This window comes from Medicago sativa, chromosome 2, assembly GCF_051527215.1.
Source record: "Medicago sativa cultivar Bolivia chromosome 2, Bolivia_mono, whole genome shotgun sequence".
NCBI classification, from domain to species: Eukaryota; Viridiplantae; Streptophyta; class Magnoliopsida; order Fabales; family Fabaceae; genus Medicago; species Medicago sativa.
In genome coordinates, this window is record NC_140750.1 from 29,476,239 (window position 1) to 29,499,297 (window position 23,059).

The 23,059-nt window shown below is 32.7% G+C and overlaps 1 protein-coding gene and 1 long non-coding RNA gene across 2 annotated transcripts; both read left to right on the forward strand.

The window, feature by feature from the left end:
* Positions 1-1,014: 1,014 nt before the first annotated feature.
* On the forward strand, positions 1,015-2,756 carry LOC146946072 (uncharacterized). Its single transcript, XR_015028222.1, has 2 exons — positions 1,015-1,305; positions 2,338-2,756. It is a non-coding gene; the product is annotated as an uncharacterized LOC146946072 (long non-coding RNA).
* Positions 2,757-11,629: 8,873 nt separating this feature from the next.
* LOC146946073 (protein STRICTOSIDINE SYNTHASE-LIKE 5-like) lies at positions 11,630-15,945 on the forward strand. Its single transcript, XM_085744287.1, has 6 exons — positions 11,630-11,913; positions 11,996-12,208; positions 12,308-12,378; positions 14,687-14,923; positions 15,065-15,197; positions 15,538-15,945. Exons 1-6 carry the CDS (start codon positions 11,758-11,760, stop codon positions 15,808-15,810), a joined length of 1,083 nt encoding a protein of 360 aa, XP_085600413.1. The 5' UTR covers positions 11,630-11,757; the 3' UTR covers positions 15,811-15,945.
* Positions 15,946-23,059: the final 7,114 nt, after the last annotated feature.

Consider the following 23,059-nt stretch of genomic DNA (forward strand, 5'->3'; position numbering starts at 1 on the left):
TCTTAGATATCTTCACATACTTCTTTTCGATGATATTGCTGGAACTTGCATGCGTAAAAATGTGCATTTGACTTATTAATTTTCTTTTGAGCCACTTGCCCTCTATTATACCAAAAATAGATCACACATTACTTGTTCGTGCATATGAAATAATCTATTTCCATACTTTTTCTTGCATTATATAAAGATCCCCAAGTAAATTACCGGAAATATCTATATGATTTTTTTTAAGGTATCCTATCTATATGAGTTGAAACTTTTTTTTTTAGAGGATTTGAGTTGAAACGTTAAAAAATATCTTATAGGAGGTCCAATATTCAATCCCAACTAAGTTTTTTTTTTATTTTATTTTTTATTAAGGAACTAATCACCAGCATTTCTCAACAATAAAGAGTGAAAATCCATGGATATTATATCGAAATTGGCTATTGGTTTCCAATCCTTTTTTCTTCTTACTTCCATGTGCAAAATCTCTCCAATCTTTTCCCTCTTTTTTTTATTGATTAAAATTTGAACATTTCAAAATGACTAACGTGTAATCGATAAACAAAATTAAAACAGGCAGAGAAATTCCTTATGAACAAAACAGATAATTTCCTAAGTATCTGAAGAAAAAAAAAATTGTACTACAAACTTCGTAGATCAAATGAAGGGTTACATTGCAATTTGTCCGAGTGGTATCGGTAGTAAGAACTTAACTTTTATAATCGAGTTCAAATCTCACCGGAGACAATTATAAAATGGTGATAGTAACATCGTTATTAATATAATAATCTTGCCTTCTCCAAAAAAAAAAAAAATTAAAGAAGTTAACATTGCAATCTAACACTAATAATTTAAATCATTTTGACTAAGTTCATGTCATTCAACCATCAACTATAATCTGTTACGTGTGGTCTGTAAAACCCTTAAATGAATATTGCTTAAACTTACCATGAAATACATGGTACATTTCTTGTATAATGCAGCCAGGATCACAATGCCTATAAATACCAGACTGAATCATATTTATCCAATCCAAGACATAGAAAAAATACATTATTATTTTTATCTAGCACATTTTACTTGAACCTAATATTTGCATTAACATACAAAAAAATGAGTACAATTAGCAATAATGATATGGGTTATTCGGGTCCTCCTCCTGATGCAAATAATTCGAGAAATACAAATTCTCCTATCTCAAACCAAGGGCAAAGTTTGGGCTATTCTGGTCCTCCTCCTAATGCAAACAATGGTTCTCAAAGAAGTCAGCCACTAAGTGCTCAAAATCAGTCTTATAGGAACACTTGATATGGCCAAGAGGTATATCAAGACACTATGATTGTATTTGATTTTTCTTTCCTATGTATATTTTGAGACTTGTCGAACATATGCACAATTAAAATAGTTTTGCATATGTTCAAGTTTGTTTTTTTATCATTGGATCAGTAAATCTCGTCATACCATGTGATTTAATGGTAGGATTTAAAGATCCAATAATTAAAACTAATTTGTGAATGATGCAAGACTTATCTCAACATAGGATTGACCTGTTTCCTAGATGTTTTAAATTTTTTAAAAAGTTTGAATTTAAAAAAAAAAAATAATCATTGATTATAATGATTTTGAAATGAGTCGTCAAAGAAATAGCGACATCTAAGTTTCGATTTGTGTTTTTTTAAAAAACAAAAAGTTTCTACTTCGATTTGTGTTATTTCAATAAAAGTTTTGATTTGTTTGTTGCTAACGAATCTCATTCTTACAAACAAATTAACGTTGCAAAATTGCTTTAGTTTTTATTTTATTTTAATAAACTTAAAATCATAAAAGATATTAAGAAATTAAGAAAAACAGAATTTTTAAATCAATTAAAAGTAAACGATGGGCGTAATTTTTTTTAAGCTAAAGCTTATAAAAACATTATAAAAATACAAATATTCAACTTTACATTTTATTTATTGTCAAAAGAAAGTCTTACAATTTTTTTTTTTTTTTGCAAGTTCAAGGATTCAATCATAATGAATTTTAGTTTGAAAATTTAATAAAACATTCTCAACTAATTCAAGGAAGAATTTAATTAGTATATTTTATCGATGTACAATTATTTTACACATGTATCTGGTGATAGGTTGTCACGTTTTAATGAATATTTTTTTGAAGGAACGTCAATTAATAAGTATGAAAACACTTGAATTGTCATATTCATCGATTAATGTCGTAACACATCATTACATATGCAAATTAATCGTACACCGACATAGTTTATTAATTAAGCTTTTTAAGGAATGTTTTATCGTTTAACTATTAAACCTTTATATTTTGTATCTGGACATTCATCATTTAAGAAAATTGCAGGACCTTTGGCGCGTGCAAATTTCACATGGGAATAAAATTTACAGCAGCAAATTCTCTTGTTTATAATTGTTGTTGTATCCTTTCAAAAAAAAAAAATGTTGTTGTATTGTAATATTAATTCAGCTTATTATAGTTAGTTTGTTATTGAGAGTTACACCTTCATGTTACTATGATAAGCTAAAATCAACATTTTAGAATTATTTGTTAAATGATATACGTGGTCTATAATAAAGACCACATATATCATTAAATGAATGAAGATAAAATGTAATTTTTACTTATAATAATGACTGGAAGGTGTAGTTTTCTATTTTCAGTTAGTTTGAACTGTTTTGATTGCTTAAATAAGACTCAATGTATTGTACAAAGTGTGAATTTCAATATTCGTCCGTTCAATAAAATGTGAGAAATCATTAAGTCAATTTTCTAAGTCCTAAAACAAATTTATTACGTTGTGAATTCAGACTCAAATCATAACAGTAAATTTAGATGTGTAGAGAAAATTTTATTGATTATCAATAATCAAAACAGTCTTAAGCAACAACGACAAAAACATATATAACAGCAATGGAAAACATATTCACAATTAGGGGTGGCAAAACGAGCTCAATTCGTCAAGCCGGGTGTTTAGTCCGTTATTTTTGGCGGGTTGAGTCAAAGTTTTGAACTCGCTTTTTATAGTTGGCTCGGCCCGCTTATCTCATTGTAAAAACGGGGCGGGCATGGGGTAGGGCGGACTAGCCCGCTTAAATGCTTTTTTTTTAGACTTATTTTATCCTTGTGGATTTATTTTGGTTGTTCGAATTATTTTATGACTTGTTTTATGTTGACGGATTTTCCTTATATTGCTATTAAGTATGATGTTGAGTTCAAAAATTTATTAATAATCATGTTTTTAACACAAATTTATTTGTTACCTATTCTTTTTTATGATAAAAGCAACATAGTTTTTTTTTTGTAACAATAATGTTGTAAAAAAATGCATTAATTTTTTTTTCTCAATAATTTTTTTTGTTTGGCGGGCCAGCCCACCAACTCGTATGTCCGCCACTAAACGAGGCGGGGCGAGATTTTGAACACGGTCACCTAATTTGACTCAGTTCGTCTCGTCCCATTTTAAGCAGGCTTAGACGGGGCAAGGCGGTCCACTTTGCCATCCCTGTTCACAATTGAACCAAATGACAAAATAAAAGAATAGGGAGAGTAGAGAGTAGAGGAACAATACATCGTGAATATGTTTATTGTAACACCTTAAACCCTTAAAGCAATAAATTACGCAAATAATACAAATCATGTAAAGGATTTTGATGCTACTATAAGTTCAACATGCATAAATAATTTTCTCAAAACATCGCAGCGTAATAATAATAACATTTCATCATCAACTAAAATAAAACATCTCCAAAGTTGTCATGTCATATACATCTCAACACAACACCAAATATAAAATCTCAACTCAACATACTGAGTGATAAAATATCAAATAGTCATAAAGCATAAACAGACAGACACCCCTAAATTAGAGTCTGACCCTAAGACTCCAAAAGCAAAACGAGGTAGCTCCAAAGCTAGCCTCCAGCAACTCACCAAGCTAAAGCAAACTACTCCTACACGTCGTCTACCCATCCATAAGAATAAGGTAGGCGGTCAACAAAACGACCATTGGGGGTTAGTTCACAATTCATAATTAAACATAATCAAATGAAAGTAAACGACATAATTAATTTCAAATGATTAAACAACTCAACAACAATAATAATCATAAAGCATACAAGTATAATAATACACAATTACATTTTCACATCTTCACATATTCACCAAATTTCACCAAGTATACAATTCACCAATGTTTCAGCAATGCAATTAATCAGCAAACACTTAAGCAAGTATGACACATGTCAAGTTATGCAATGCGCCTAGACACGACTCTATATGCATGTGGTACTGGTCATCGTCAAGGTCGTCACCTAAAGATACAAATGTATCATAAACACCGCCTCTAAACATCGCCTCTAGACACTTATGAAACATATGACTCAACTGTGCATACGTTCATACAACAAATCACCATCATAAACACCAACGTTTTTCATACATGCAATCACCACCAAAATCATCACCAATTTGCATATAAGAATTCAGCACCAACAATAAATCACCAACATGAAAATCATCATCATAATCGTCATCAACATCAATCACATCAAAGAAAACGATAAGTTTCAAGTCACCTTTCAACTAAATATGGACAACTATCCATACTATGACGTTCATCATATTTAACACCCAATCATCATTAATTCATTCACATTCTATGATACTAACATGAATTCAAAGCCTCTTACAAGTTATCCGCCATAAAGTATTAATTTGACAAAGTTCGTCTATGTTTATAAAAACTAGCATTTTCCGATTATTCCACCAAAATCCAAGAAACCAAGTTCAAATACCTCAACCAAGTATATACACAATTCACATATGAGTGCAGTAGCATATATGTATACGTATCATAGGCCAATTCCGATTAATTTCAAAATTCACCTAAGTTCGTATCGTTTTATCATCTTTCCAAAGAATTCAAATTTTCAAAGCAAAATCATGTTAAAGTTCATGAATACCATCCAAAACATTTTTATAAATCAAGGTTACAGTAAACAACCCTAATCTTACCCTTTTCCTTTGAGAAGAACGATTTTCGAAAAATCAGTGTTCTTGAACATTTTTCAAAAGTATAGAGTCGAATCACAAAATCAAGTTCAATCCAATTCATTTGATGTTTCCAAAGGTTTATAAATCTTGACATCATTTAAATACATCAAAAGAATCAGTTTGAACAGTCTGGATCGATCTCCGAGTGCCCAGAACACCTAAAACATGGGGTTCTGTACTGGGCAACTCGCCACAGCGAGCTACAGCTTGCCTAGCGAGTTACATCAGAACAGGTCCCCTGTTGTTGGTTGTTCCCTCTCGGCAACTCTCCAATTTTCACCCAAAATCCATGTTTTTTTATCCCCTCTGACCAAAATTCGTCCCCAAAACTTGTACATTGGTTTATATACATCAAAAGACAATCAAAACAACAAAAAACATGGAATCATAACAACAATTTCACCAAAATCATCATCATGCTCATTTTTCACCAAAACCCTCAATTTTCTCAATTTTCATTCAAACTTCATAAACAACCACACCAATCCAAACCGCATCAACATACAAACATAAATAAACATTTATGAAGTGAATTCAAACATATTTCAACAACAATCACTCACCAATCTATGATTTACACCCAATTAATCAAAAATCATCAAAACAACTTATCAACAACAACAACTATGAAGTTTATACTCTTAACACAACAATTTCTTGAAGTTTATCATACCAAAAAATTCACATGAATTAGGAGCACGAATTTCATCATTCAAAAATCACAAGTCACAATTAACATAAAAACACTTAAACCCATAATTGAAATTAAAATAGAAGATTATGACTTAATTGATGAAAGGAAACCATCCCCCTACCTCTAGACTTCAAGAATCCTAACTTTGGCTTCACTTTAGCTCCTAGCTCTTCGAACCCCAAGCTCTCTCTCAAGCTTTCTCTTCTATCATCTTGATCCACCTTCTCTCTCTACCTCTCACAAAATATTTTGTGAAGTGAATGAAATGAGTAGAAAACCTAATTTTCCTCTTAGTGTTATGTTTATATAGTCACCACATAATTGGGGTAGGTTTCTAATTGTCTTAATGAACTTAACATTCTTACCAATTAATTCTCAAAAGTTACTACTCATCTAAACCGTCAAATAACGAATAATTACCTTCTCTAAATAATTACCTTAACTCACTAGTAACTTAGTAAAAATAACCTTTCTCACTAAAACACCAAAAATAACCCTCTTAATAAAATGACTAATTTACCCTTGCCCACAAAATGACCAAAATACCCCTGAGTCTTAAAACGACTAAAATACCCTTTTAGACAAAAAATCCACTAATCCTAAATAAAATACATACAAAGACAAATAATCACAGACAAGTGCATATAAACACACATAATAAATAATTAAATTAATTCTAGCAAAAAACAGGTTGTTACATTTATCTAGTTTGATCAAACAATAACCTACATATTGGAGAGAAACTATCTCTTCAACCTGTATCAATGAGTTCTTTACAAAGAAATACAAATGTTACTACTAGAAATAAGCCTTCAACAAGGCAATCCTAATATCTAACATTTTTCTGGATCTTTTTTTGTACAAAAGAGACTTGATGATTTAACTACTCAAGATGTTTACAAATTGTGTTCCAACTCTTGAATCTCTCCCCAAAAAGTATCAATCGCTAACCTTTGATTATCTAAGGATCTCCTCCATGTTGCACACAACCCTATCATGCCCTCGTGTGAAAAAATTGTTATTTTGATCCCTTAGACGATTGAATTCGCCCAAGTTCACGTGAACGCATGATAGTCTTGCGCTTCGCTCAGAAGCTTGTTTACATGCGAAAAAATATGGTCTTTTATGTTGAAATTGGCTTTTCCATTGCATTAGTAAGGGCAATACGTTATTTTTTCCCAAAACCTATAAAAAAGGCATAGACAAACCAGAAAATCAAAATTTCTTCAAAAGTCTCTTCTTCCTTTCTTTCTCTCTCCTTTACTGCCCCACCTTCCTCACCTATAACCTCCAGTTTATCAAAGAATTAACCCTAAGATCGCCATCCAATGATTCAATTGGGATCTTTAGCTCAACTTAAGGCTTGGGAGAAACTTCGACTATGGCGATTGAAGAAGAAGGTTGAAGAAGAATTAGCATTTCTTGAATTTAAGTTAGAGATTTAGGATAAGCTAAGAATTTGGAGAAACTAGGAACAAAGGAAGATCAATGGAAGCAAGGATTATAGAAAGAAGGCATTAGAGCTTGTCTTCGTCATACTAAAACAAGATGGGTTCCCCTTTTCCGTTGTTCCTCATGCATAAACGAATACCCAAATTTTGGGGATTATGGGATTTAAGATTTCTTGATGAAAATGATGCATGTTTAGTACTTAAAATTTGGTGTTGTCATTTTTTGTAGATTAATCATTCCTAGTTGCAATTTATGACGAAGAAATTTTTTATACTGCCATGTTTAACCGAGTAATATCTATGTTAGTGCAGTAAATATATAGTTTCGATGTGTTTAAGTATTGATTATACTATATGTTGAACTTTTGTAAAAAATTAAAACTTGTTAGTGTGATTGTGTAACTTACATCATGTATTCTGCTTTGACATTTGATTTACCTTATTATAATATATATAATTGATGATACTTCGCTGCGATTTCCTCTTCCTCCCTAAAATTCACAACCGGCACGCTCATATATAATTGATGATACTTATATATGTGGTATATGTAAAAAAAAAAAAAAGAATCTTATTATGTATTATATGTACTTATTCAAGTTGTGCATGAAATCTTTTGCTTATTTCAATGTTAATACTGCAGTGTACTATACATTGTGATACTTATATATGTGGTATATGTAAAAAAAAAAAAAAAAATCTTATTATGTATTATATGTACTTATTCAAGTTGTGCATGAAATCTTTTGCTTATTTCAATGTTAATACTGCAGTGTACTATACATTGTTATCAAAAACGGGACTTAAGTCTCAAAATCCTGATTTTTGTGACTTTGCGTAGCTTCAACGACTCAAATTCATAGCAAAGTTCCAAAAAAGACAATCCTATCAAAATTGCACAAAATCGTGAAATCCGTTCAAAATTGCAAGATTGATTCCTTTTGATGGATTTTGTTACCCGATTTGAATACATGACCCGGTTCTATAAAACCCGATTTGAATACATGACCCAGTTCTATAAATACCCTAAAAGCCATATAATTGGTGATTTATTAAGGATTTATGATTACATATAAGATTTGCCATTAAATATTTTATTAGGCCTCTAGTCTTTGCCTTGAAACTTAATAGCCTTACTCACTTGTGATCAAGTATTTTGTCAGGCACTTAGGATTTGCCTTTAAGTATTTTGTCAAGGTTGTTTAGCATTATTATGACTACTAAAGAATATTTGCATCTAGGCTTTAAATCATTTATGTATATGTATTTTGTGGACTTTGAACTTTAGTCATTTATGACTATATGCAATTTATAACATATATTTAGCATTATTTTTATTTTGGTAGAATCCTCGATTTTGATTGCGATTTTACAAGTCCCGACTTTGCTATCCTATATCGATTCTACAAAAGTCCTTGAGTAATATCCTTCGATTTTGATTGCGATTTTACGAGTCCCGATTTTGCTACTCCCTTTCAACTTGAAGTAAAGTCCCGATTTTGATAACCTTGGTACTATATATGATAGTTGTTAAATCATATTTTCTTAATCAGATTGCTTGATCACCAATTTTCTAAAGCTCATACTTATCAAATGATACGTGAAGTGTAAGGAAATCTTAGAAACTTAATCAGGGACTTGAGTTAAGACTGTAATGAAATGCGATCATATGATTACGTTTAACTAATGAATAAAGATGTGTGGATGATTAACAATAAAGAACTTATAAGTTATATGATTTTGTATATATGATTCAAAGGCTTACATAGAATTGGATTAAAATGATGCTTTATACAAGGGTTATGACTTTTTATTGTAGTAATATGGAAATTAAAGATAAGAAAGTTGAGTAAATAATATTTAGTTTGAATTCAGGTTCTATTTGTATAATCAAACTAATAATGTTTGATTCATGTCCTATTCAGATCCTATTCATTGGTGTATATTATGAGCAAGCTCGTTCCTATAAAATAAGAGGCTCGACTTTCATTGTCAAATAGGCCCTCAGTAAAATAAAACCGCAATTATTTTAGATTCAATCATTTTAGGCTCTTTTCTAGCTAACAACTCAATCATTTTTAGGGTCTTTTGTAACAACCCAAACATTTTAGATTCGGGAGAATCCCAATTTCTTAGATTAAATATATCTACGCTAATGTGAATGCCATTAACATTATCAACATTTTTATTATCATATTTATTATCATCAACATCTTCAACAACAACGTCAACGGTTTCAACAACAATACCATATGAATTATCATTTACAGTAGCATCAACGTGAGCATTATCCTCTATATTTTCAGTACTAACATGGTTTCAAGAATTATGTACATTTCCAACATAAGCATTATCATAAATATGAATTTGTGGTTCTTTTATAATAAATTTATCAAGAGCTCCTGTTTTAGATTGACTTAACTCAACAACTCTTTTCTTTTTCCTACGCTTCTCAGCGCTATACTCAAACTTTCTAATATTAGGAGGCAGTTTAGGAGGCATAGAGGAAGATCGAAAAAAATGTAGAACCTGAAATTTATGACTGTCCAGGAAGAATAACTAGATTCTAGAGGATAGATGGAAATTGAATTGGCGGTGGTTACCGGTGTATGTGTGACGGCGCGCGGCTGAGAGATGGAGGTCGGATTGGTGGTGCGACGATAAGTGTTGAGTGAGAAGAAGAAAACCAAACGCGTACTGAAGAAAGAAAAAGAAGGAACATATGTTTTTTTTTTATTTGAGTGGGAGTGGATATTGAGCTATAAATATTTTTGTGAGGCCTATGAATTTTGAAGGCCCATCTCAATTGATCTGTTTGCACCACCCCTTCCCACCCCCTCCCTCCTCCTCTTCAAGGCCGGGCTTGATTATGAGTTTCTACAACAAGTTTTCACATGGAAATCCTTTGAGGAACCAATGAACCTTGCATCCACAACTCTTTGAGTCACCTTGCGCGATCATCTTTAAATTTGCTGAATCCGGTTATCCATCACTCGACTTCCTTCACTTCCTCCTTCGGTTCGGTCTTGCATGAATAACACTTGACTTGATGCATGTAGTTGTCATTAGTCATGACACTTCGGTTATTACATGGATAACACTTGACTTGTTGAATATGTATTCCTTAAAAGTCACGACACTTGGTTTATTGCATGGGTAACAGTTAACTTGTTTCATGCCTTACTCTTAACACTCACATTATTGCATGGATAACATTTGACTTGTTGTATGTAACCCTCTTGACACTTGGTTTACTACAAGGATAACAATCGGGTTGTTGTATGCATTCCTTATTATGACATTTGAGTTATTGCATGGGTAACACTTGGATTGTTGCATGTATTCCTATTGACAATTGGTTTATTGAATGGGTAACACTTAACTTGTTGCATGCATTACTCGACACTTGGTTTATTGCATGAGTAACCCTTGTATTGTGTTTTTTTGAAGCAGAGTAACCCTTGTATTGTTACTTGCATTCCTCTTGACGCTTGGTTTGTTTTATGAATAACACTAATTGACTTGCTGCATGTATTCATCTTAACATTTTGTTTATTGAGAGAGAGAGAGAGAGAGAGAGAGAGAGAGAGAGAGAGAGAGAGAGAGAGAGAGAGAGAGAGAGAGGAGAGAGAGAGTTTATAGGAATAAAAAAACTTATTAAACCCCTTACTAAAAATAACAATGGCCATCTTTAATTTTTTTTTTTGAGAGGTCCATATTAGACGCACCCTATAATTTTTGTGGAAGGTTTCTACTTAAATAATAATTATAATAATACATGATTATATATAAAAATGCCTTAATCAGACATAACGTTTGTTTATAAATGTTTCAAAAACAATTGGTGACGGTGCTTAAAAAAAGGTTGGGTGGACCACTACAATAAACTATAATATATAAACATAAAATTAAAATCATAATAAACATTAAACACAAAGTTGAAGTGGTGGAGCTTGACTAAAATGCCCCGATGTGTACTATAAAAGAATGAATTACATATTTTACTCTTGTTATAAATTATGAATCTGATTTTTTTTATAGTACAAATGTTAATTGGGAGAATTTTTCAGTTGACAAAACAATATAAAGGAGGTTTGAAACCCCCTGCAAATTAGAATGTATGTAAACCTGCGCTAACGAATCAAGTGTTGTCATGACAAAAATCTCGTATGCTACTTTAGGAACCGCCGAAAACTAAAACAGTTGAAAAATTGTTTAAAATCTCGCTAAATGATCCTATGATTTTTTATTTTTTAATATTTTTTGGGTGGGTCACTACACCACATTGTAGGGATTTGGATTTGTCGAAATCTCGCAAAATAGACTTAGAGTTGCAATTTTTTTTTATTTTTTTGGGTGAATCGTGGCCCACTCCAGCTCATGAAGTGGCTCTGGCACTGAAAACAATATAAACAAGAATATGTCAAACAAACTTGATGTATTTTGTTCAAATTTTGGACCAAAGACATTAATTTTTATTGACCATATTTTGCTTATATTTTAAGACGAAGATAATATATATAATAGCAGACACATTGCTCAAACTCCAATAGTAACTGAACAAGCATGGCTTCCAATTTGATCAAAACCTCAAGCTTGGTTCTAGCAGCTTTAGTTGCTCTCACAGTTCAAGTCTTCTACTTCTCACCCATAGATCCAATTACACTGGAAATTCCTTCTGCTGCATCTTCAACTTCTTCATCCAAAAACAACCAATTACAGGTGAAAATTTTATCAACAATTATAGCCAGTGTTCAAAATAATATGTATTTAATTGTCTATGATTGTTTCCAAAACATAACAGAAAGTGATTAAACTTGGAGAAGGATTTCTGAAACAACCAGAAGATGTTTGTGTGGATAAACATGGTGTCCTATATACAGCTACAAGAGATGGTTGGATTAAAAGAATGGTTAGGAATGGAAATTGGGAGAATTGGAAGCATATAGATAGCTCTTCTTTGCTTGGAATCACAACATCCAAAGATGGTGGTCTCATTGTCTGTGATGCTACCAAGGTAATTAAATCAAGCCTGTAACTTTCATAATTTTTTTTTTACCAACAAGTCCAATATAAAATACTGCATGATTAACCGACACGTCGTTACATTTTGCAGGGTTTGCTAAAGGTTACAGAAGAAGATGGTTTCAGTGTTATCCTTTCACAAGTAAATGGTTCTCAATTAATGTGAGTCCCAAACAAATAATTCATCTCTACATTTCTTTGTTCTGTTCTTTCATGCTTTGAGACAATTTATTTGCACATTTTCCTTACCAAGGAGTTAAAATGGAGAAAGTTTTCCACCACATATGAACACTACTTGAGCCAAACAAAAATATATATAATAACAAATTATTGAGTTTCAGTTTCCTCAAAAGAACATTACACAATATTGTTGATGAGGATCTCTAGTTATTCCTCTTTATTGTCACAACGCCATTCTAGGCAGTATACTTCCTTGAGCCAATCTCTAACACAAAAGAGAAAAAAGTTATCAATTTAATTCTAGGCAATAACTTTTTCTCTTTCTTTAAATCAAACTAACACTTGCTTTTGACGTATTTCTGTAGGACACTTCTATAGTTATCAATTTTTTGTTGTTCAAATATTGTTACTTAGAAAAAGAAAAATACACACTTTTGAAGATAAAAATGATGCCGACAAACGTTTCACAACTTGCTGAAAGTTGGTGTCAAAAATGACTTCATTCCTACATGAATCTCAGAATAAATATCGCATCATATTAAACTTATGTGACAATAAAATCAACTTAAACTCTTCAATGATTTTTACAACAAAAAAAAATTGAACAAAACTAAAACATTAACTCAAGCTCAACCCATTTGGGGTTGGCCTAGTGGTTGGTTTGGGATCTTGGAGTTTGCTCCTCCAGAGGTGCTCCTCCAGAGGTTTCAGGTTCGATTCCATCTGGTGCCAATTTCGGTGGAATTGGTCCCTTCGGATTAGTCGATTATTGGATCGGATACCGAGTTTTCAAAAAAAATATTAACTCAAGCTCTAAGAATTTTTTAATTAGAAATGAAAAGAAAGCGTAATTTATATATATAAAAAAAAAAAAAAAAACCTTACTTTTTTGGTGAAAAAAGAAACTTGATTTTTTATAAAAGAAAATGCCAATGAATATCCTTGAAACATTCTTTAAATATAATTTTAGATGGTTTGTAAATTGTAATGTATTCAATACATTAAATAAAACGTAATATTTAATTTTAGAGAATAAATTTTAAATTTTGAGTTTTTAAAGAGCACTCCAAAAAAATTGTTTAGTAGATCCGCGTTAAAACTAAGGTTATGCTAATGAGTGTTTTAAAGACATTAAGGATTTAAAAACAAAAATAACTGATAAATTTTTATGCAGGAAAATTACTTTTTGGTATTTAAATGTTTTGAATGCATAATTTTTAAGATAAATTTACACTTTAAACTTCTAAATTTGTTAGTATTCTCGTAAAACTAAAATATACAGAAATCTTGTGAAGAGTCTTGCTTAAGGTGGGACCAGAGAGTAGGCACTGACCATGAAAGATATTTGGTCTTTTCCGAAATGCACCCAAAAACCGATCAGTGCTTTGCCTTCAGAGTTTTTGTTTTCTCTTGCAAGTTGCATGGTGCATTTTACGGTTTCAGATAGAATCTTTTCAAATTAGTCTTTACCCCTCTCTCATTTAAATTATCGTTTTATATTTTTTTTTAAAGTGGCTAAAATGAAATATATTATCATAATAAGTGTCAACCAGTACAATAAGTGTTTAGAAAGACATCAAAGATCGAAAACAATTAGGAAGACACTAACTACAATTCTTATGAATGATTTACTAAATGATATTAATTTTATTATCCTTAAAGGATAATTATAATGAGACGAATGAAGTACAATGATCATTAATAAAAGGGGATTAAAAAATTTCTTCAAACAATATTATTTTAAGGGTTAATATATGTTTACCTCCTGTAATGTTAGTGATTTCCGGTTTACCCCTCTGTAAAAAAATTGTTTAGATTCCAACCCTGTAATTTGAAGATTTTTGGTTTTGGACCTTCATGAATTTTTACCGTACAAAATCGATGATATGGCAGGGGGTAAACCGAAATATCGACGATATGGTAGGGGGTTAAACCGAAATTCTCTCAAATTACAGGGGGCAAAAATACCTTAAATTTTGTAATTTGATGTCATGAAGGTCCAAAATCTTCAAATTACAGGGTTGGAATCTAAACAATTTTTTTTACAGAGGGGTAAACCGGAAATCGCTAATATTACAGGGGGTAAACATATATTAACCCTTATTTTAATTGTTTTGTGTCAATAAATTTGGTAGCCTTAAGAAAAGGTACCCTGCTCAAATGTTGCAAACACTCACTAGCTATGAAACTCACAAGTTTGTAAAAAAATATGAAAGTCATAAGCTATTATAACTATTTTTTTTTTTATTAAAAAACAAACTATGAGTTTTCTAATTTTTTTGTGAACCAGGTTTGCAGATGATGTAATAGAAGCATCAGATGGAAATATTTATTTCAGTGTTCCAAGTACCAAATTTGGTATGCACAATTGGTATTTGGATGTGCTTGAGGCAAGACCACATGGACAACTTTTAAGGTATAATCCCATGTCAAATGAAACCGTTATTGTCCTTGATGATTTGGCCTTTGCCAATGGTGTTGCACTGTCCAAAGATGAAGATTATCTTCTTGTCTGCGAAACTTGGAAGTAAGTAGAAATTGTTTGGTAAAAAAGATTAAGTAAATTCCTAATTAAAGGATAAATACGTCAATTAGTTTGTCTTAATAATTTAATTAATATTGTCTTAACAAATTTCATTTTGTATGATTTGTTTTTCTTGTGAATCAGATTCAGGTGTCTGAAACATTGGCTAAAAGGAATAAACCAAGGTAAAACAAATATCTTTATTGAAAACCTTCCAGCTGGACCTGATAACATTAATCTTGCTCCTGATTGCTCATTCTGGATCGCTTTAATTCAGGTAACATTATAATTTATATATACAATGAATCTAATAAAATAAAATAAATCACAATGAGATTTAATATATGTTCTAGCACGTCTTTAAATAAATTTACGATGTTAAAAAATAATGTTATTTATATACCAGAAAAAAAAACTGCATCAGTGACAAAAATTAAAAGCAAGAAAATGAAACTACTCTCTAATTTTTGTCACCAATTTTGTCCTTCTAATGATATTTTATTTTTTTTCGTTTTAAAGAACTTAGTGGCAAAACTCACATACACGAAGAAGAGGGGTAATACATGATATGAATATGATGAATTGGTTTTCTTTAATATATGAATTGATGTTTGTAGATAACTTCTGAAAGGACGGGATTTTTGCACACCTCTAAGGTATCCAAGCACTTGGTAGCTTTATTTCCAAGGCTAATTAATTTGATTAGCAGTGCAACTAAGTCTGCAATGGTGGTGAAAGTGGATACTGAAGGCAATATTATCAAAAAGTTTGGTGATAATAATGGGAAGATTATTAATTTTGTAACTTCAGCTATTGAGTTTGAGGACCATCTCTATTTGGGTAGTATTAAGACTGACTTTGTTGGAAAATTTCCATTGCAAAGTGCATAGAACTAGTGAAGTTCACCTTTTAATACATCAATGGTGTATCTATTTGTTTCCATAATAAAACATCTTGTATGTTTTGGTATGTATGATTTAGATCAAACACATTTTGAAGAGTAATGTTATGTAAACTTGTGTCTATCATTGATCTGTAGAATAATAAACACATGATTGCTTAGGGTTATCCCTCAACAAAAAAAAGAAAATGATTGCTTAGGGTTAGTTTGGCAAGTCACATTTCTGGAAACGTGTCACGTTTTTACGACCAGAAAAACTCAACTTTCGACATTTCAAAATCGTGCCACGGTTGCCAAAACGTGCCACGTTTTTGACAGTACCAGGTCAAAAAAACAGCTTTTCAAAAGTGCGATTTCTACCATTCTAAGCCCTTCTGAGGTTCATAATCGACCTAAAATTGACTGAAACGATGTACTATGGTTACCCTATGATCTGTAAACGTTTTTCTACATCAATTCTATGGTTTCTCATCATCTAATCATCAATTCACCACTTTTAACCTAATTCTCAAATCCTCACAAACTGAACCTAAAACATGTTAGATGCAATCTAATGATTCACAGACTTGATATTAGTGAAAGATAGTCCCACCCTTACCTTAAAGAAGTAGAAATCGCAGCTCTAGGTCTTCTCCTCTTCTCTTGTTCTCCTCTTCTCCAAAGTCGTTTTAACTAAAAACGTTTTCTAACTTAGACTTCCTTATTTATAACCCCTCTTCTATTCTTTCCTATTTCCTCTTAAACCACTAAACTCTCTAAATTTATAAAACAGCCCCACATCTCAATAACTATTTTATTTTCGAATCTTATTTTATTTTATTTAATAATAAAATAAGTCACAACGTCTCATAACATCTCTAAAAAATCACATAAATCACGTACATCTTATAAATCATATAAAAATCATATAAATCATATAATATATCCTAAAACTCATTAAAATAATTCAATAATTAAAATGGGCGTTACAGTAACTGTCACTTTCTCATGAGTTTATAGCTTATTTTTACTAGCTTATAGTGTTTTTTGATAAGTTACTTTAAGTACCTTATATCTTATCATTTTTATATCAATTTTAACCTTGTAGCTTTAATTGGAAAAAATAAAATAATAATTAAATATATCTTTTTTATGTCATTTCATACTAATAAGTTAGTTCAACTGCTAATTTTATCAAACATCATAAATTCAATCAACTAGCGTATATGTTATCAGCTATAAGCTAACTTATCAACTATCCACTATAAATTCATCCACTTTAAGTTAGTTTATCGTCTATTTGCTATTTTTTTACCAAACTGAACTTTAGTAGTTAGGAAAATAAGACATTTTAAGTTTCTGAAATCAAAAGCAAAATATTAGTCGGTACGTGCGGAACAAATTGAAACAATAAAATTTTCTCCATCCACCATTGCAAAGAGAATAAGCTACTATTTGTAATCAAGGTAGTGAATATATGTTTCATGCTTTGTTCTCATGTCCGCGTGCCAAGGACATGTGGTCCTTTTGTCTCCACAAGTCGGTTACTCCTCCAAATCAAGATAATTTGCGTACTTGGATGAAAGAATTTATTTCAAATATTGGCCCAATTGGTCCCATTATCATGTGGAAGATTTGGTGTTCTTGCAACAAATGTATCTTTGAGGATATCAAGCATTCTGTCCAAGAAATTGGTGCTCAAGTGTTATCATATCTGCATCATATCTTCAAAGCTTTTGCTCATCCTACCTCTCACAGTGTTCCGCAGCCTGCACATATTGTCAGTTGGCAACGTCCTAGTATGGATTCAGTATCTCTTAATGTAGATAGCTGTGTATTCCTTGATTCCAACTTGGGAGGTTTTGGTGGTCTTATTCGGGATCATACAAGTTCTTTTTTGCATGGTTTCTTTGGAAAAATTAGTAGACCTTGCATTCTCCATGTTGAGATTTTGGGTTTATACCATGGTTTGAAGTTGTGTTGGGATACTGGATTTAAGTATGTGGTGTGTCTCTCTGATTCAACTACTGTTGTTGACCTCATCCAAAAGGATTTGAATGTTCATCACAAATATGGAAATTTAATCAGTGTTGTTAAACATCTTCTTCGTAGAGATTGGGTGGTTAGTTTACGACATACTTTGCGTGAGGGTAACGCTGCAACTGATTTTCTAGCTAAAAAGGATGCTCTTAGTGATAGGAGCCTTGTTGTTTTGAATGAAGCCTCTCCTAATAAGATTATCACGATAGTAATATCAATACAAAACACCATAAGAGCTGCATTTGGATTAAAGGGTAGTAAAAAAAAATACAAATCGAACATGTGAAAAAATCTAACAAGATTATTAAGGTAGACGGTAATAATAACAATACTAGACACTATAAGAACTTCTTTATGATTCGAGCAAACAAAGAAATGTATCAAAAAAAATCACTATTGCAATACCTGCTGTAACTGCCATGACACCTTTGTCGTCGAATTCATCATCACTTGGCTCATGTTGTTATTCTGAAATTGCAGCACCTCCACCGCTCATTACAGTCTCGCAGTTTTCCCGTTGTTTTCCTGTGTTTTTGGCAAACTACGGGCTAGTTCTGTTTATTACAAGCGAGACCGAACTAGAGATCTCAGGAGCATGTTGTGCAAAGGTTTTGATCGAAAAAAAGGTTTTGAAAAAGGGCCACGAGATGCACTCAGGTTACTTAGAGAGCAGGACGGGTTTATAAACAAAAAAGGCACTGTCTCTCGACAGGTTTGAGATTGCAAACAATAGCAATATAAAGTTAAATGAAAAGGGTAAAAGTTTAAGCACATAAACTTAGAGGAAAGGTAAAATGCATTGCATTAAAATAAAGGTGGTCTACAAATCAGTTTACATACATTCTGTATAACTCGTTTCCCTATAGACGCCGGTAGTTTGAGTGTTGTAGAATTCTATAAATGATTTGCGACCCATTTTCCGGCTTGGAAGCACTTATTTGTACTAAAAACCTAACTGACGAACCACTAATCTCATGATCAGCACTTCTCCCATCATTGGACAACCGCTTGCCCCACGTTTCCACTAAGGAAACCGTCTCCAAGCTTGAAACCGTGCTTTCCCGCCTTCATTGCTTGACCTCGACGCGATCTTTCTTCAGTTTTGCTCCATCGAACTTTAAGTCGCGCACGCTAGCTTGTTATCTTATCGAAATACTCAAGTTTGAATACGAGACAGCCTTCGATTCCTGCAAAGTTAAATGTCAAACAAATGTTGACCATATTAAATAAGCCTGTCAAATTTACAGGCCAACACTCGTCACCTCCTTCATCATTTGGATCATGTTGAGCTTCTCATTATGTCCTTTACTATTTATTAATTTATCTTTTTCCAATTCTTTTATTTATGTTTTCCAAACCATTAACGAAAGATATTTTTGTAAAATAACTCATTGTTACTCTTTTCCATACAAAATAATTGCATATATTTCTTAATATATGTGAAATTTCTAGAATGACATATAATTTAAAATGGTGAAAGTAATTAAAAACAGTTGGGTTCGATCAGAACCTTCTCATCTGGTTCGACTACCTTGTTATCTAGTGGTTTGTCGATATGGAACGATGGTGTTGCTGCTGTGAAGGTGAATTTTGTTGTTGCGCTGGTGGCTGTTGTTGTTGCAAAGGTGGATTCATTAAGGTGACATCGATTGTTGTTGTGGCGAAGGTGGGTGTGTTGTTTTAATCGTTATAGTTACCAGTTGTTTTTCAAAGGTTGCTGGTTGTTGTTTTGGTTCTTGACGTTGTTGTTTGGGGGTTGTGTGCGAGCAGCAGAATGTAGGTGGTGGAAGTTGTTTTTGTGGCAGCTTGTGATTTTGGTTGAGGGTTTTTTTTATGTATGTTGGGGGAGAGTTTTGGTACAACTTTTGTTTTCCTTTGTATTTTGCTACTTTACGACTCCTAGTCTAACATTCCTTATGCTGGTTAGGATTCATTGTGATTTTAATAAATTCTATTTTGGCTTCTTAAAAAAAAGTTTGTTGTATTCCATTTTTTCCCCATTTTAAAATGAATTGTAAAGTCACGTTAGTTAAAGCTTGTAGAATGCCATATAGCGTGGAAGACTTTGAAATGTTAATGACCAATTTGCGTGTATAATATAATCAAATTGGATTTGTATATACTTTTGCTCAAATTGGTCATGAAGACTTAAGATTGTTTAATCAAACAGGCATTGAGATCTTGTCAGTCGGTTCTGTATATACGTTTTTTAAAACAATTTGCTATTTATTGCATTGATCGAATAAGTTTTTTTTTGTTGGTAACATTGATCGAATAAGTTAATTTATTGTTATTTTTTATTTATTTTTTAATTACATTCTTAATTGCTTTGTGTTTCGTGTTTAACTTTTGCTAATATGTGTAATGGCTGGGATTGTGGTTTGTTATTGTGTTTCTAGAGAGCTGTGTGTCGTGATTTGAAGTGTGTGTGCTTTGAGTCTTGTCTTTGAAATAGTTGAGGGCACAAATTTTAGATTTTGTTCAAACTTTATCCTTTACTTTGTGGTGTTTCATAGAAAATAGTAAATAAATATATGAGATTTTTCAAATAAAGTTATTACAAAATTAACAAATTAGTTTTTGGATTCCAACTAAGAATTTTATTTTTTAAACGAACTAACTTTTTTAACTAAATTTTATATTTCTATTACGGTCCCTTATTTTTTTAGAAATAACGCACCTTATTATCAAAAAAAGAAAAAAGAAATAACGCACCTAAGATTGACATTTTTAGTTGGAAGAACTAGCATTGAGAATTGAACTAGCTAGGAAATAAAAGCAATGGTTGTAATATCCCGCCTGTCAGCATCGGTATATTACCAGTCAATCATGCCAGAGGAATTAAATTTATGGAAAAGTAAGTTAATGGAAAATATTTTATGACATGTCAGCATAATACGGATTAAGTATCAGTGTCGGATTTAAACACGTTCAAGGCAAGGGCATAATGGTAATTTCACGGAAAAGGATATTTATATGTTTTTGGGTGGAAAATATCTCATTTTCCCTTATCCTTTCTCTCTCTAAGTTGGGAAAACATTTCTCTCCCTTCTCTCTTCTCTTCTCCCCCGCCATTTTCTCTTCTCCTCTCCACCAATCTTTCTCAAAACTTCATCCTCTCATGGTAAACTTTCAAACTTGTTCCCTTATGATCATTTAAGCTTAAGGAAGTATGGATTATGTTTAATTTTTCTATTTCTCCTCTTCTTAATGAATCAAGGGTTTGTTGTTAGTAAAGAGGAAGCTTGGGGCTTGTGTATGTTATGGTTACATCTTGATCAAGGAAGAGACATGAAGTTTGGAATGGGTTGATTTCACCACTTTTCCTCCTTAAGAGAAGTTCATGAAAAGTTAGGGTTTGTTGAAGAAAGCTTTGTTTTGGGATTAGAGATGGGCTAGCAAGGGTTAAGATGCCTTAGATTTGCAAGAAAATATCAAGATGGTTATGGTTTGGACAAAGGAAGCATGTGAAGCAAAACTAGGGTTTTAGCTTGTTTGGGCTTGGAACTTTGTGAAGCTTCAAGAACTTGATTAGGTGAGTTCCATAGATAGAATTCCCACCCTTTGGGATTATGATTATGCCATGTATGTTTAGTATGAATAACATGAAATTCTAGGGTTTATGTATTAGTCTAGTTGCCCTTTTTATGTCATGCATGCTATACATGTTAATACTTGCCATATGCATGTTTTATAAGTTTCCAATGATCAAATATGTTCCAAAACACATAGAGACACTTGGTTTGAGGTTTTTGGGTCAAAAATACCATTTTTAAGTGTTCTGGACTGTCCTAACTCGCCACGGCGAGCTAGAACTCCGAAAGGGGGGTCCTACTCGCCCCCAACTCGCCACGGCGAGCTACCACTCGCCTCCCCAGTGAAATCACTCGCCTAGGCGAGTAAGACAGTGAGAAATCTCACTGTTTTGCTTGCTTCAGGCAGGCATGGGGATTCGCGATGCGGTTTTCTCCGTGGTGTCTTTTTACGAATGTAAACCCCTCAAATCAAGGTCCCAAATGATGATCAATGAAAGCAAGATTATGATGAAATGAAGCAAGTATTAAGCATGTTAGTAAGGCATGGCATATGAGAGAACAAGTCATGAGTCGGGTAGCAATATATTCATTAAGCAAGGGAAAACTAGAATGTTAAGACGCGAAGTATACTATCTTCGCACATGATTAAGATTAAGATAGCAAGCATGCTAAGTCGTGGTTTGATTAGTTAATCACTCCACCATGATTAAGAACTTACGAGCATGAACAAGTATGTATTTACCGCTAATCGGATCGACTCAAGGGTCCGAAGTAATAAGCAAGCAAGTATGAATATGTTTAAGTTATATGTACGACAAGACCATGACTAATAAGTAGGTGGCATGTCTCTTGCTATCCACATCAGGGGGATATAAGAGGTTCTCGATCTAAGGGGAACGATTCAAGCCGTAAGGGACCCACATGTCACTGAAATAAGCAAGACGTAGGTGCTCGTGTCTCTTGTTATCCACGCCAGGGGGATACGGGAGGTTCTCGACCTAAGGGGAACGGTTTAAGCCGCAAGGGACCCGCACGACACCGAGGGAGTCCGATGTACGTACATCGGTCATGTATGGGATTGATCTCGGGGTTACTCCACCCGGGACTATCCGTAAAATGAATCAAGATAATAATTGTTTGTTCAACGCTAACATAATTGAATGAACTTAGATACGTTTATGTATGATATGATTATGATTATGATTATGTTATGTTCATGAGTATGCAAGAGTGAATCCATGCAAGTTTATGTTTAAGAATAAGAGCATTAGATGCTAAATGACAAGTACAAGGCATGGATTAGAGTAAGTAAGAACATGATACCGATGACGATTTTAGGTTTCCCCTAATCGTCCGGTTTAGATTTGTGCCATGATTATGATATGTTTAGGCCTCGATACATAGAGTGTATTCTTGGCAATGCGGTTTTAGTTTCCCCCTTGACCGCCATGACACGTATAGGAAGTGAAGCCTATAACAAGTTAAGATAAGACTATGACGGCTCTAGTATGCACGACCGTCTAGTATGCAAGTCCCCACACACGTATAATCAACCGTCAGGTTGTAATGTAGACACGTGGTGACCGTAGGTTTCCCCTTGAGGTTGCCTATAGCCTAGGATTTAGGGGAACTCACTGAGACATTATGTCTCATCCCAATCCTTATTTGTTTCAGATAAGCAGG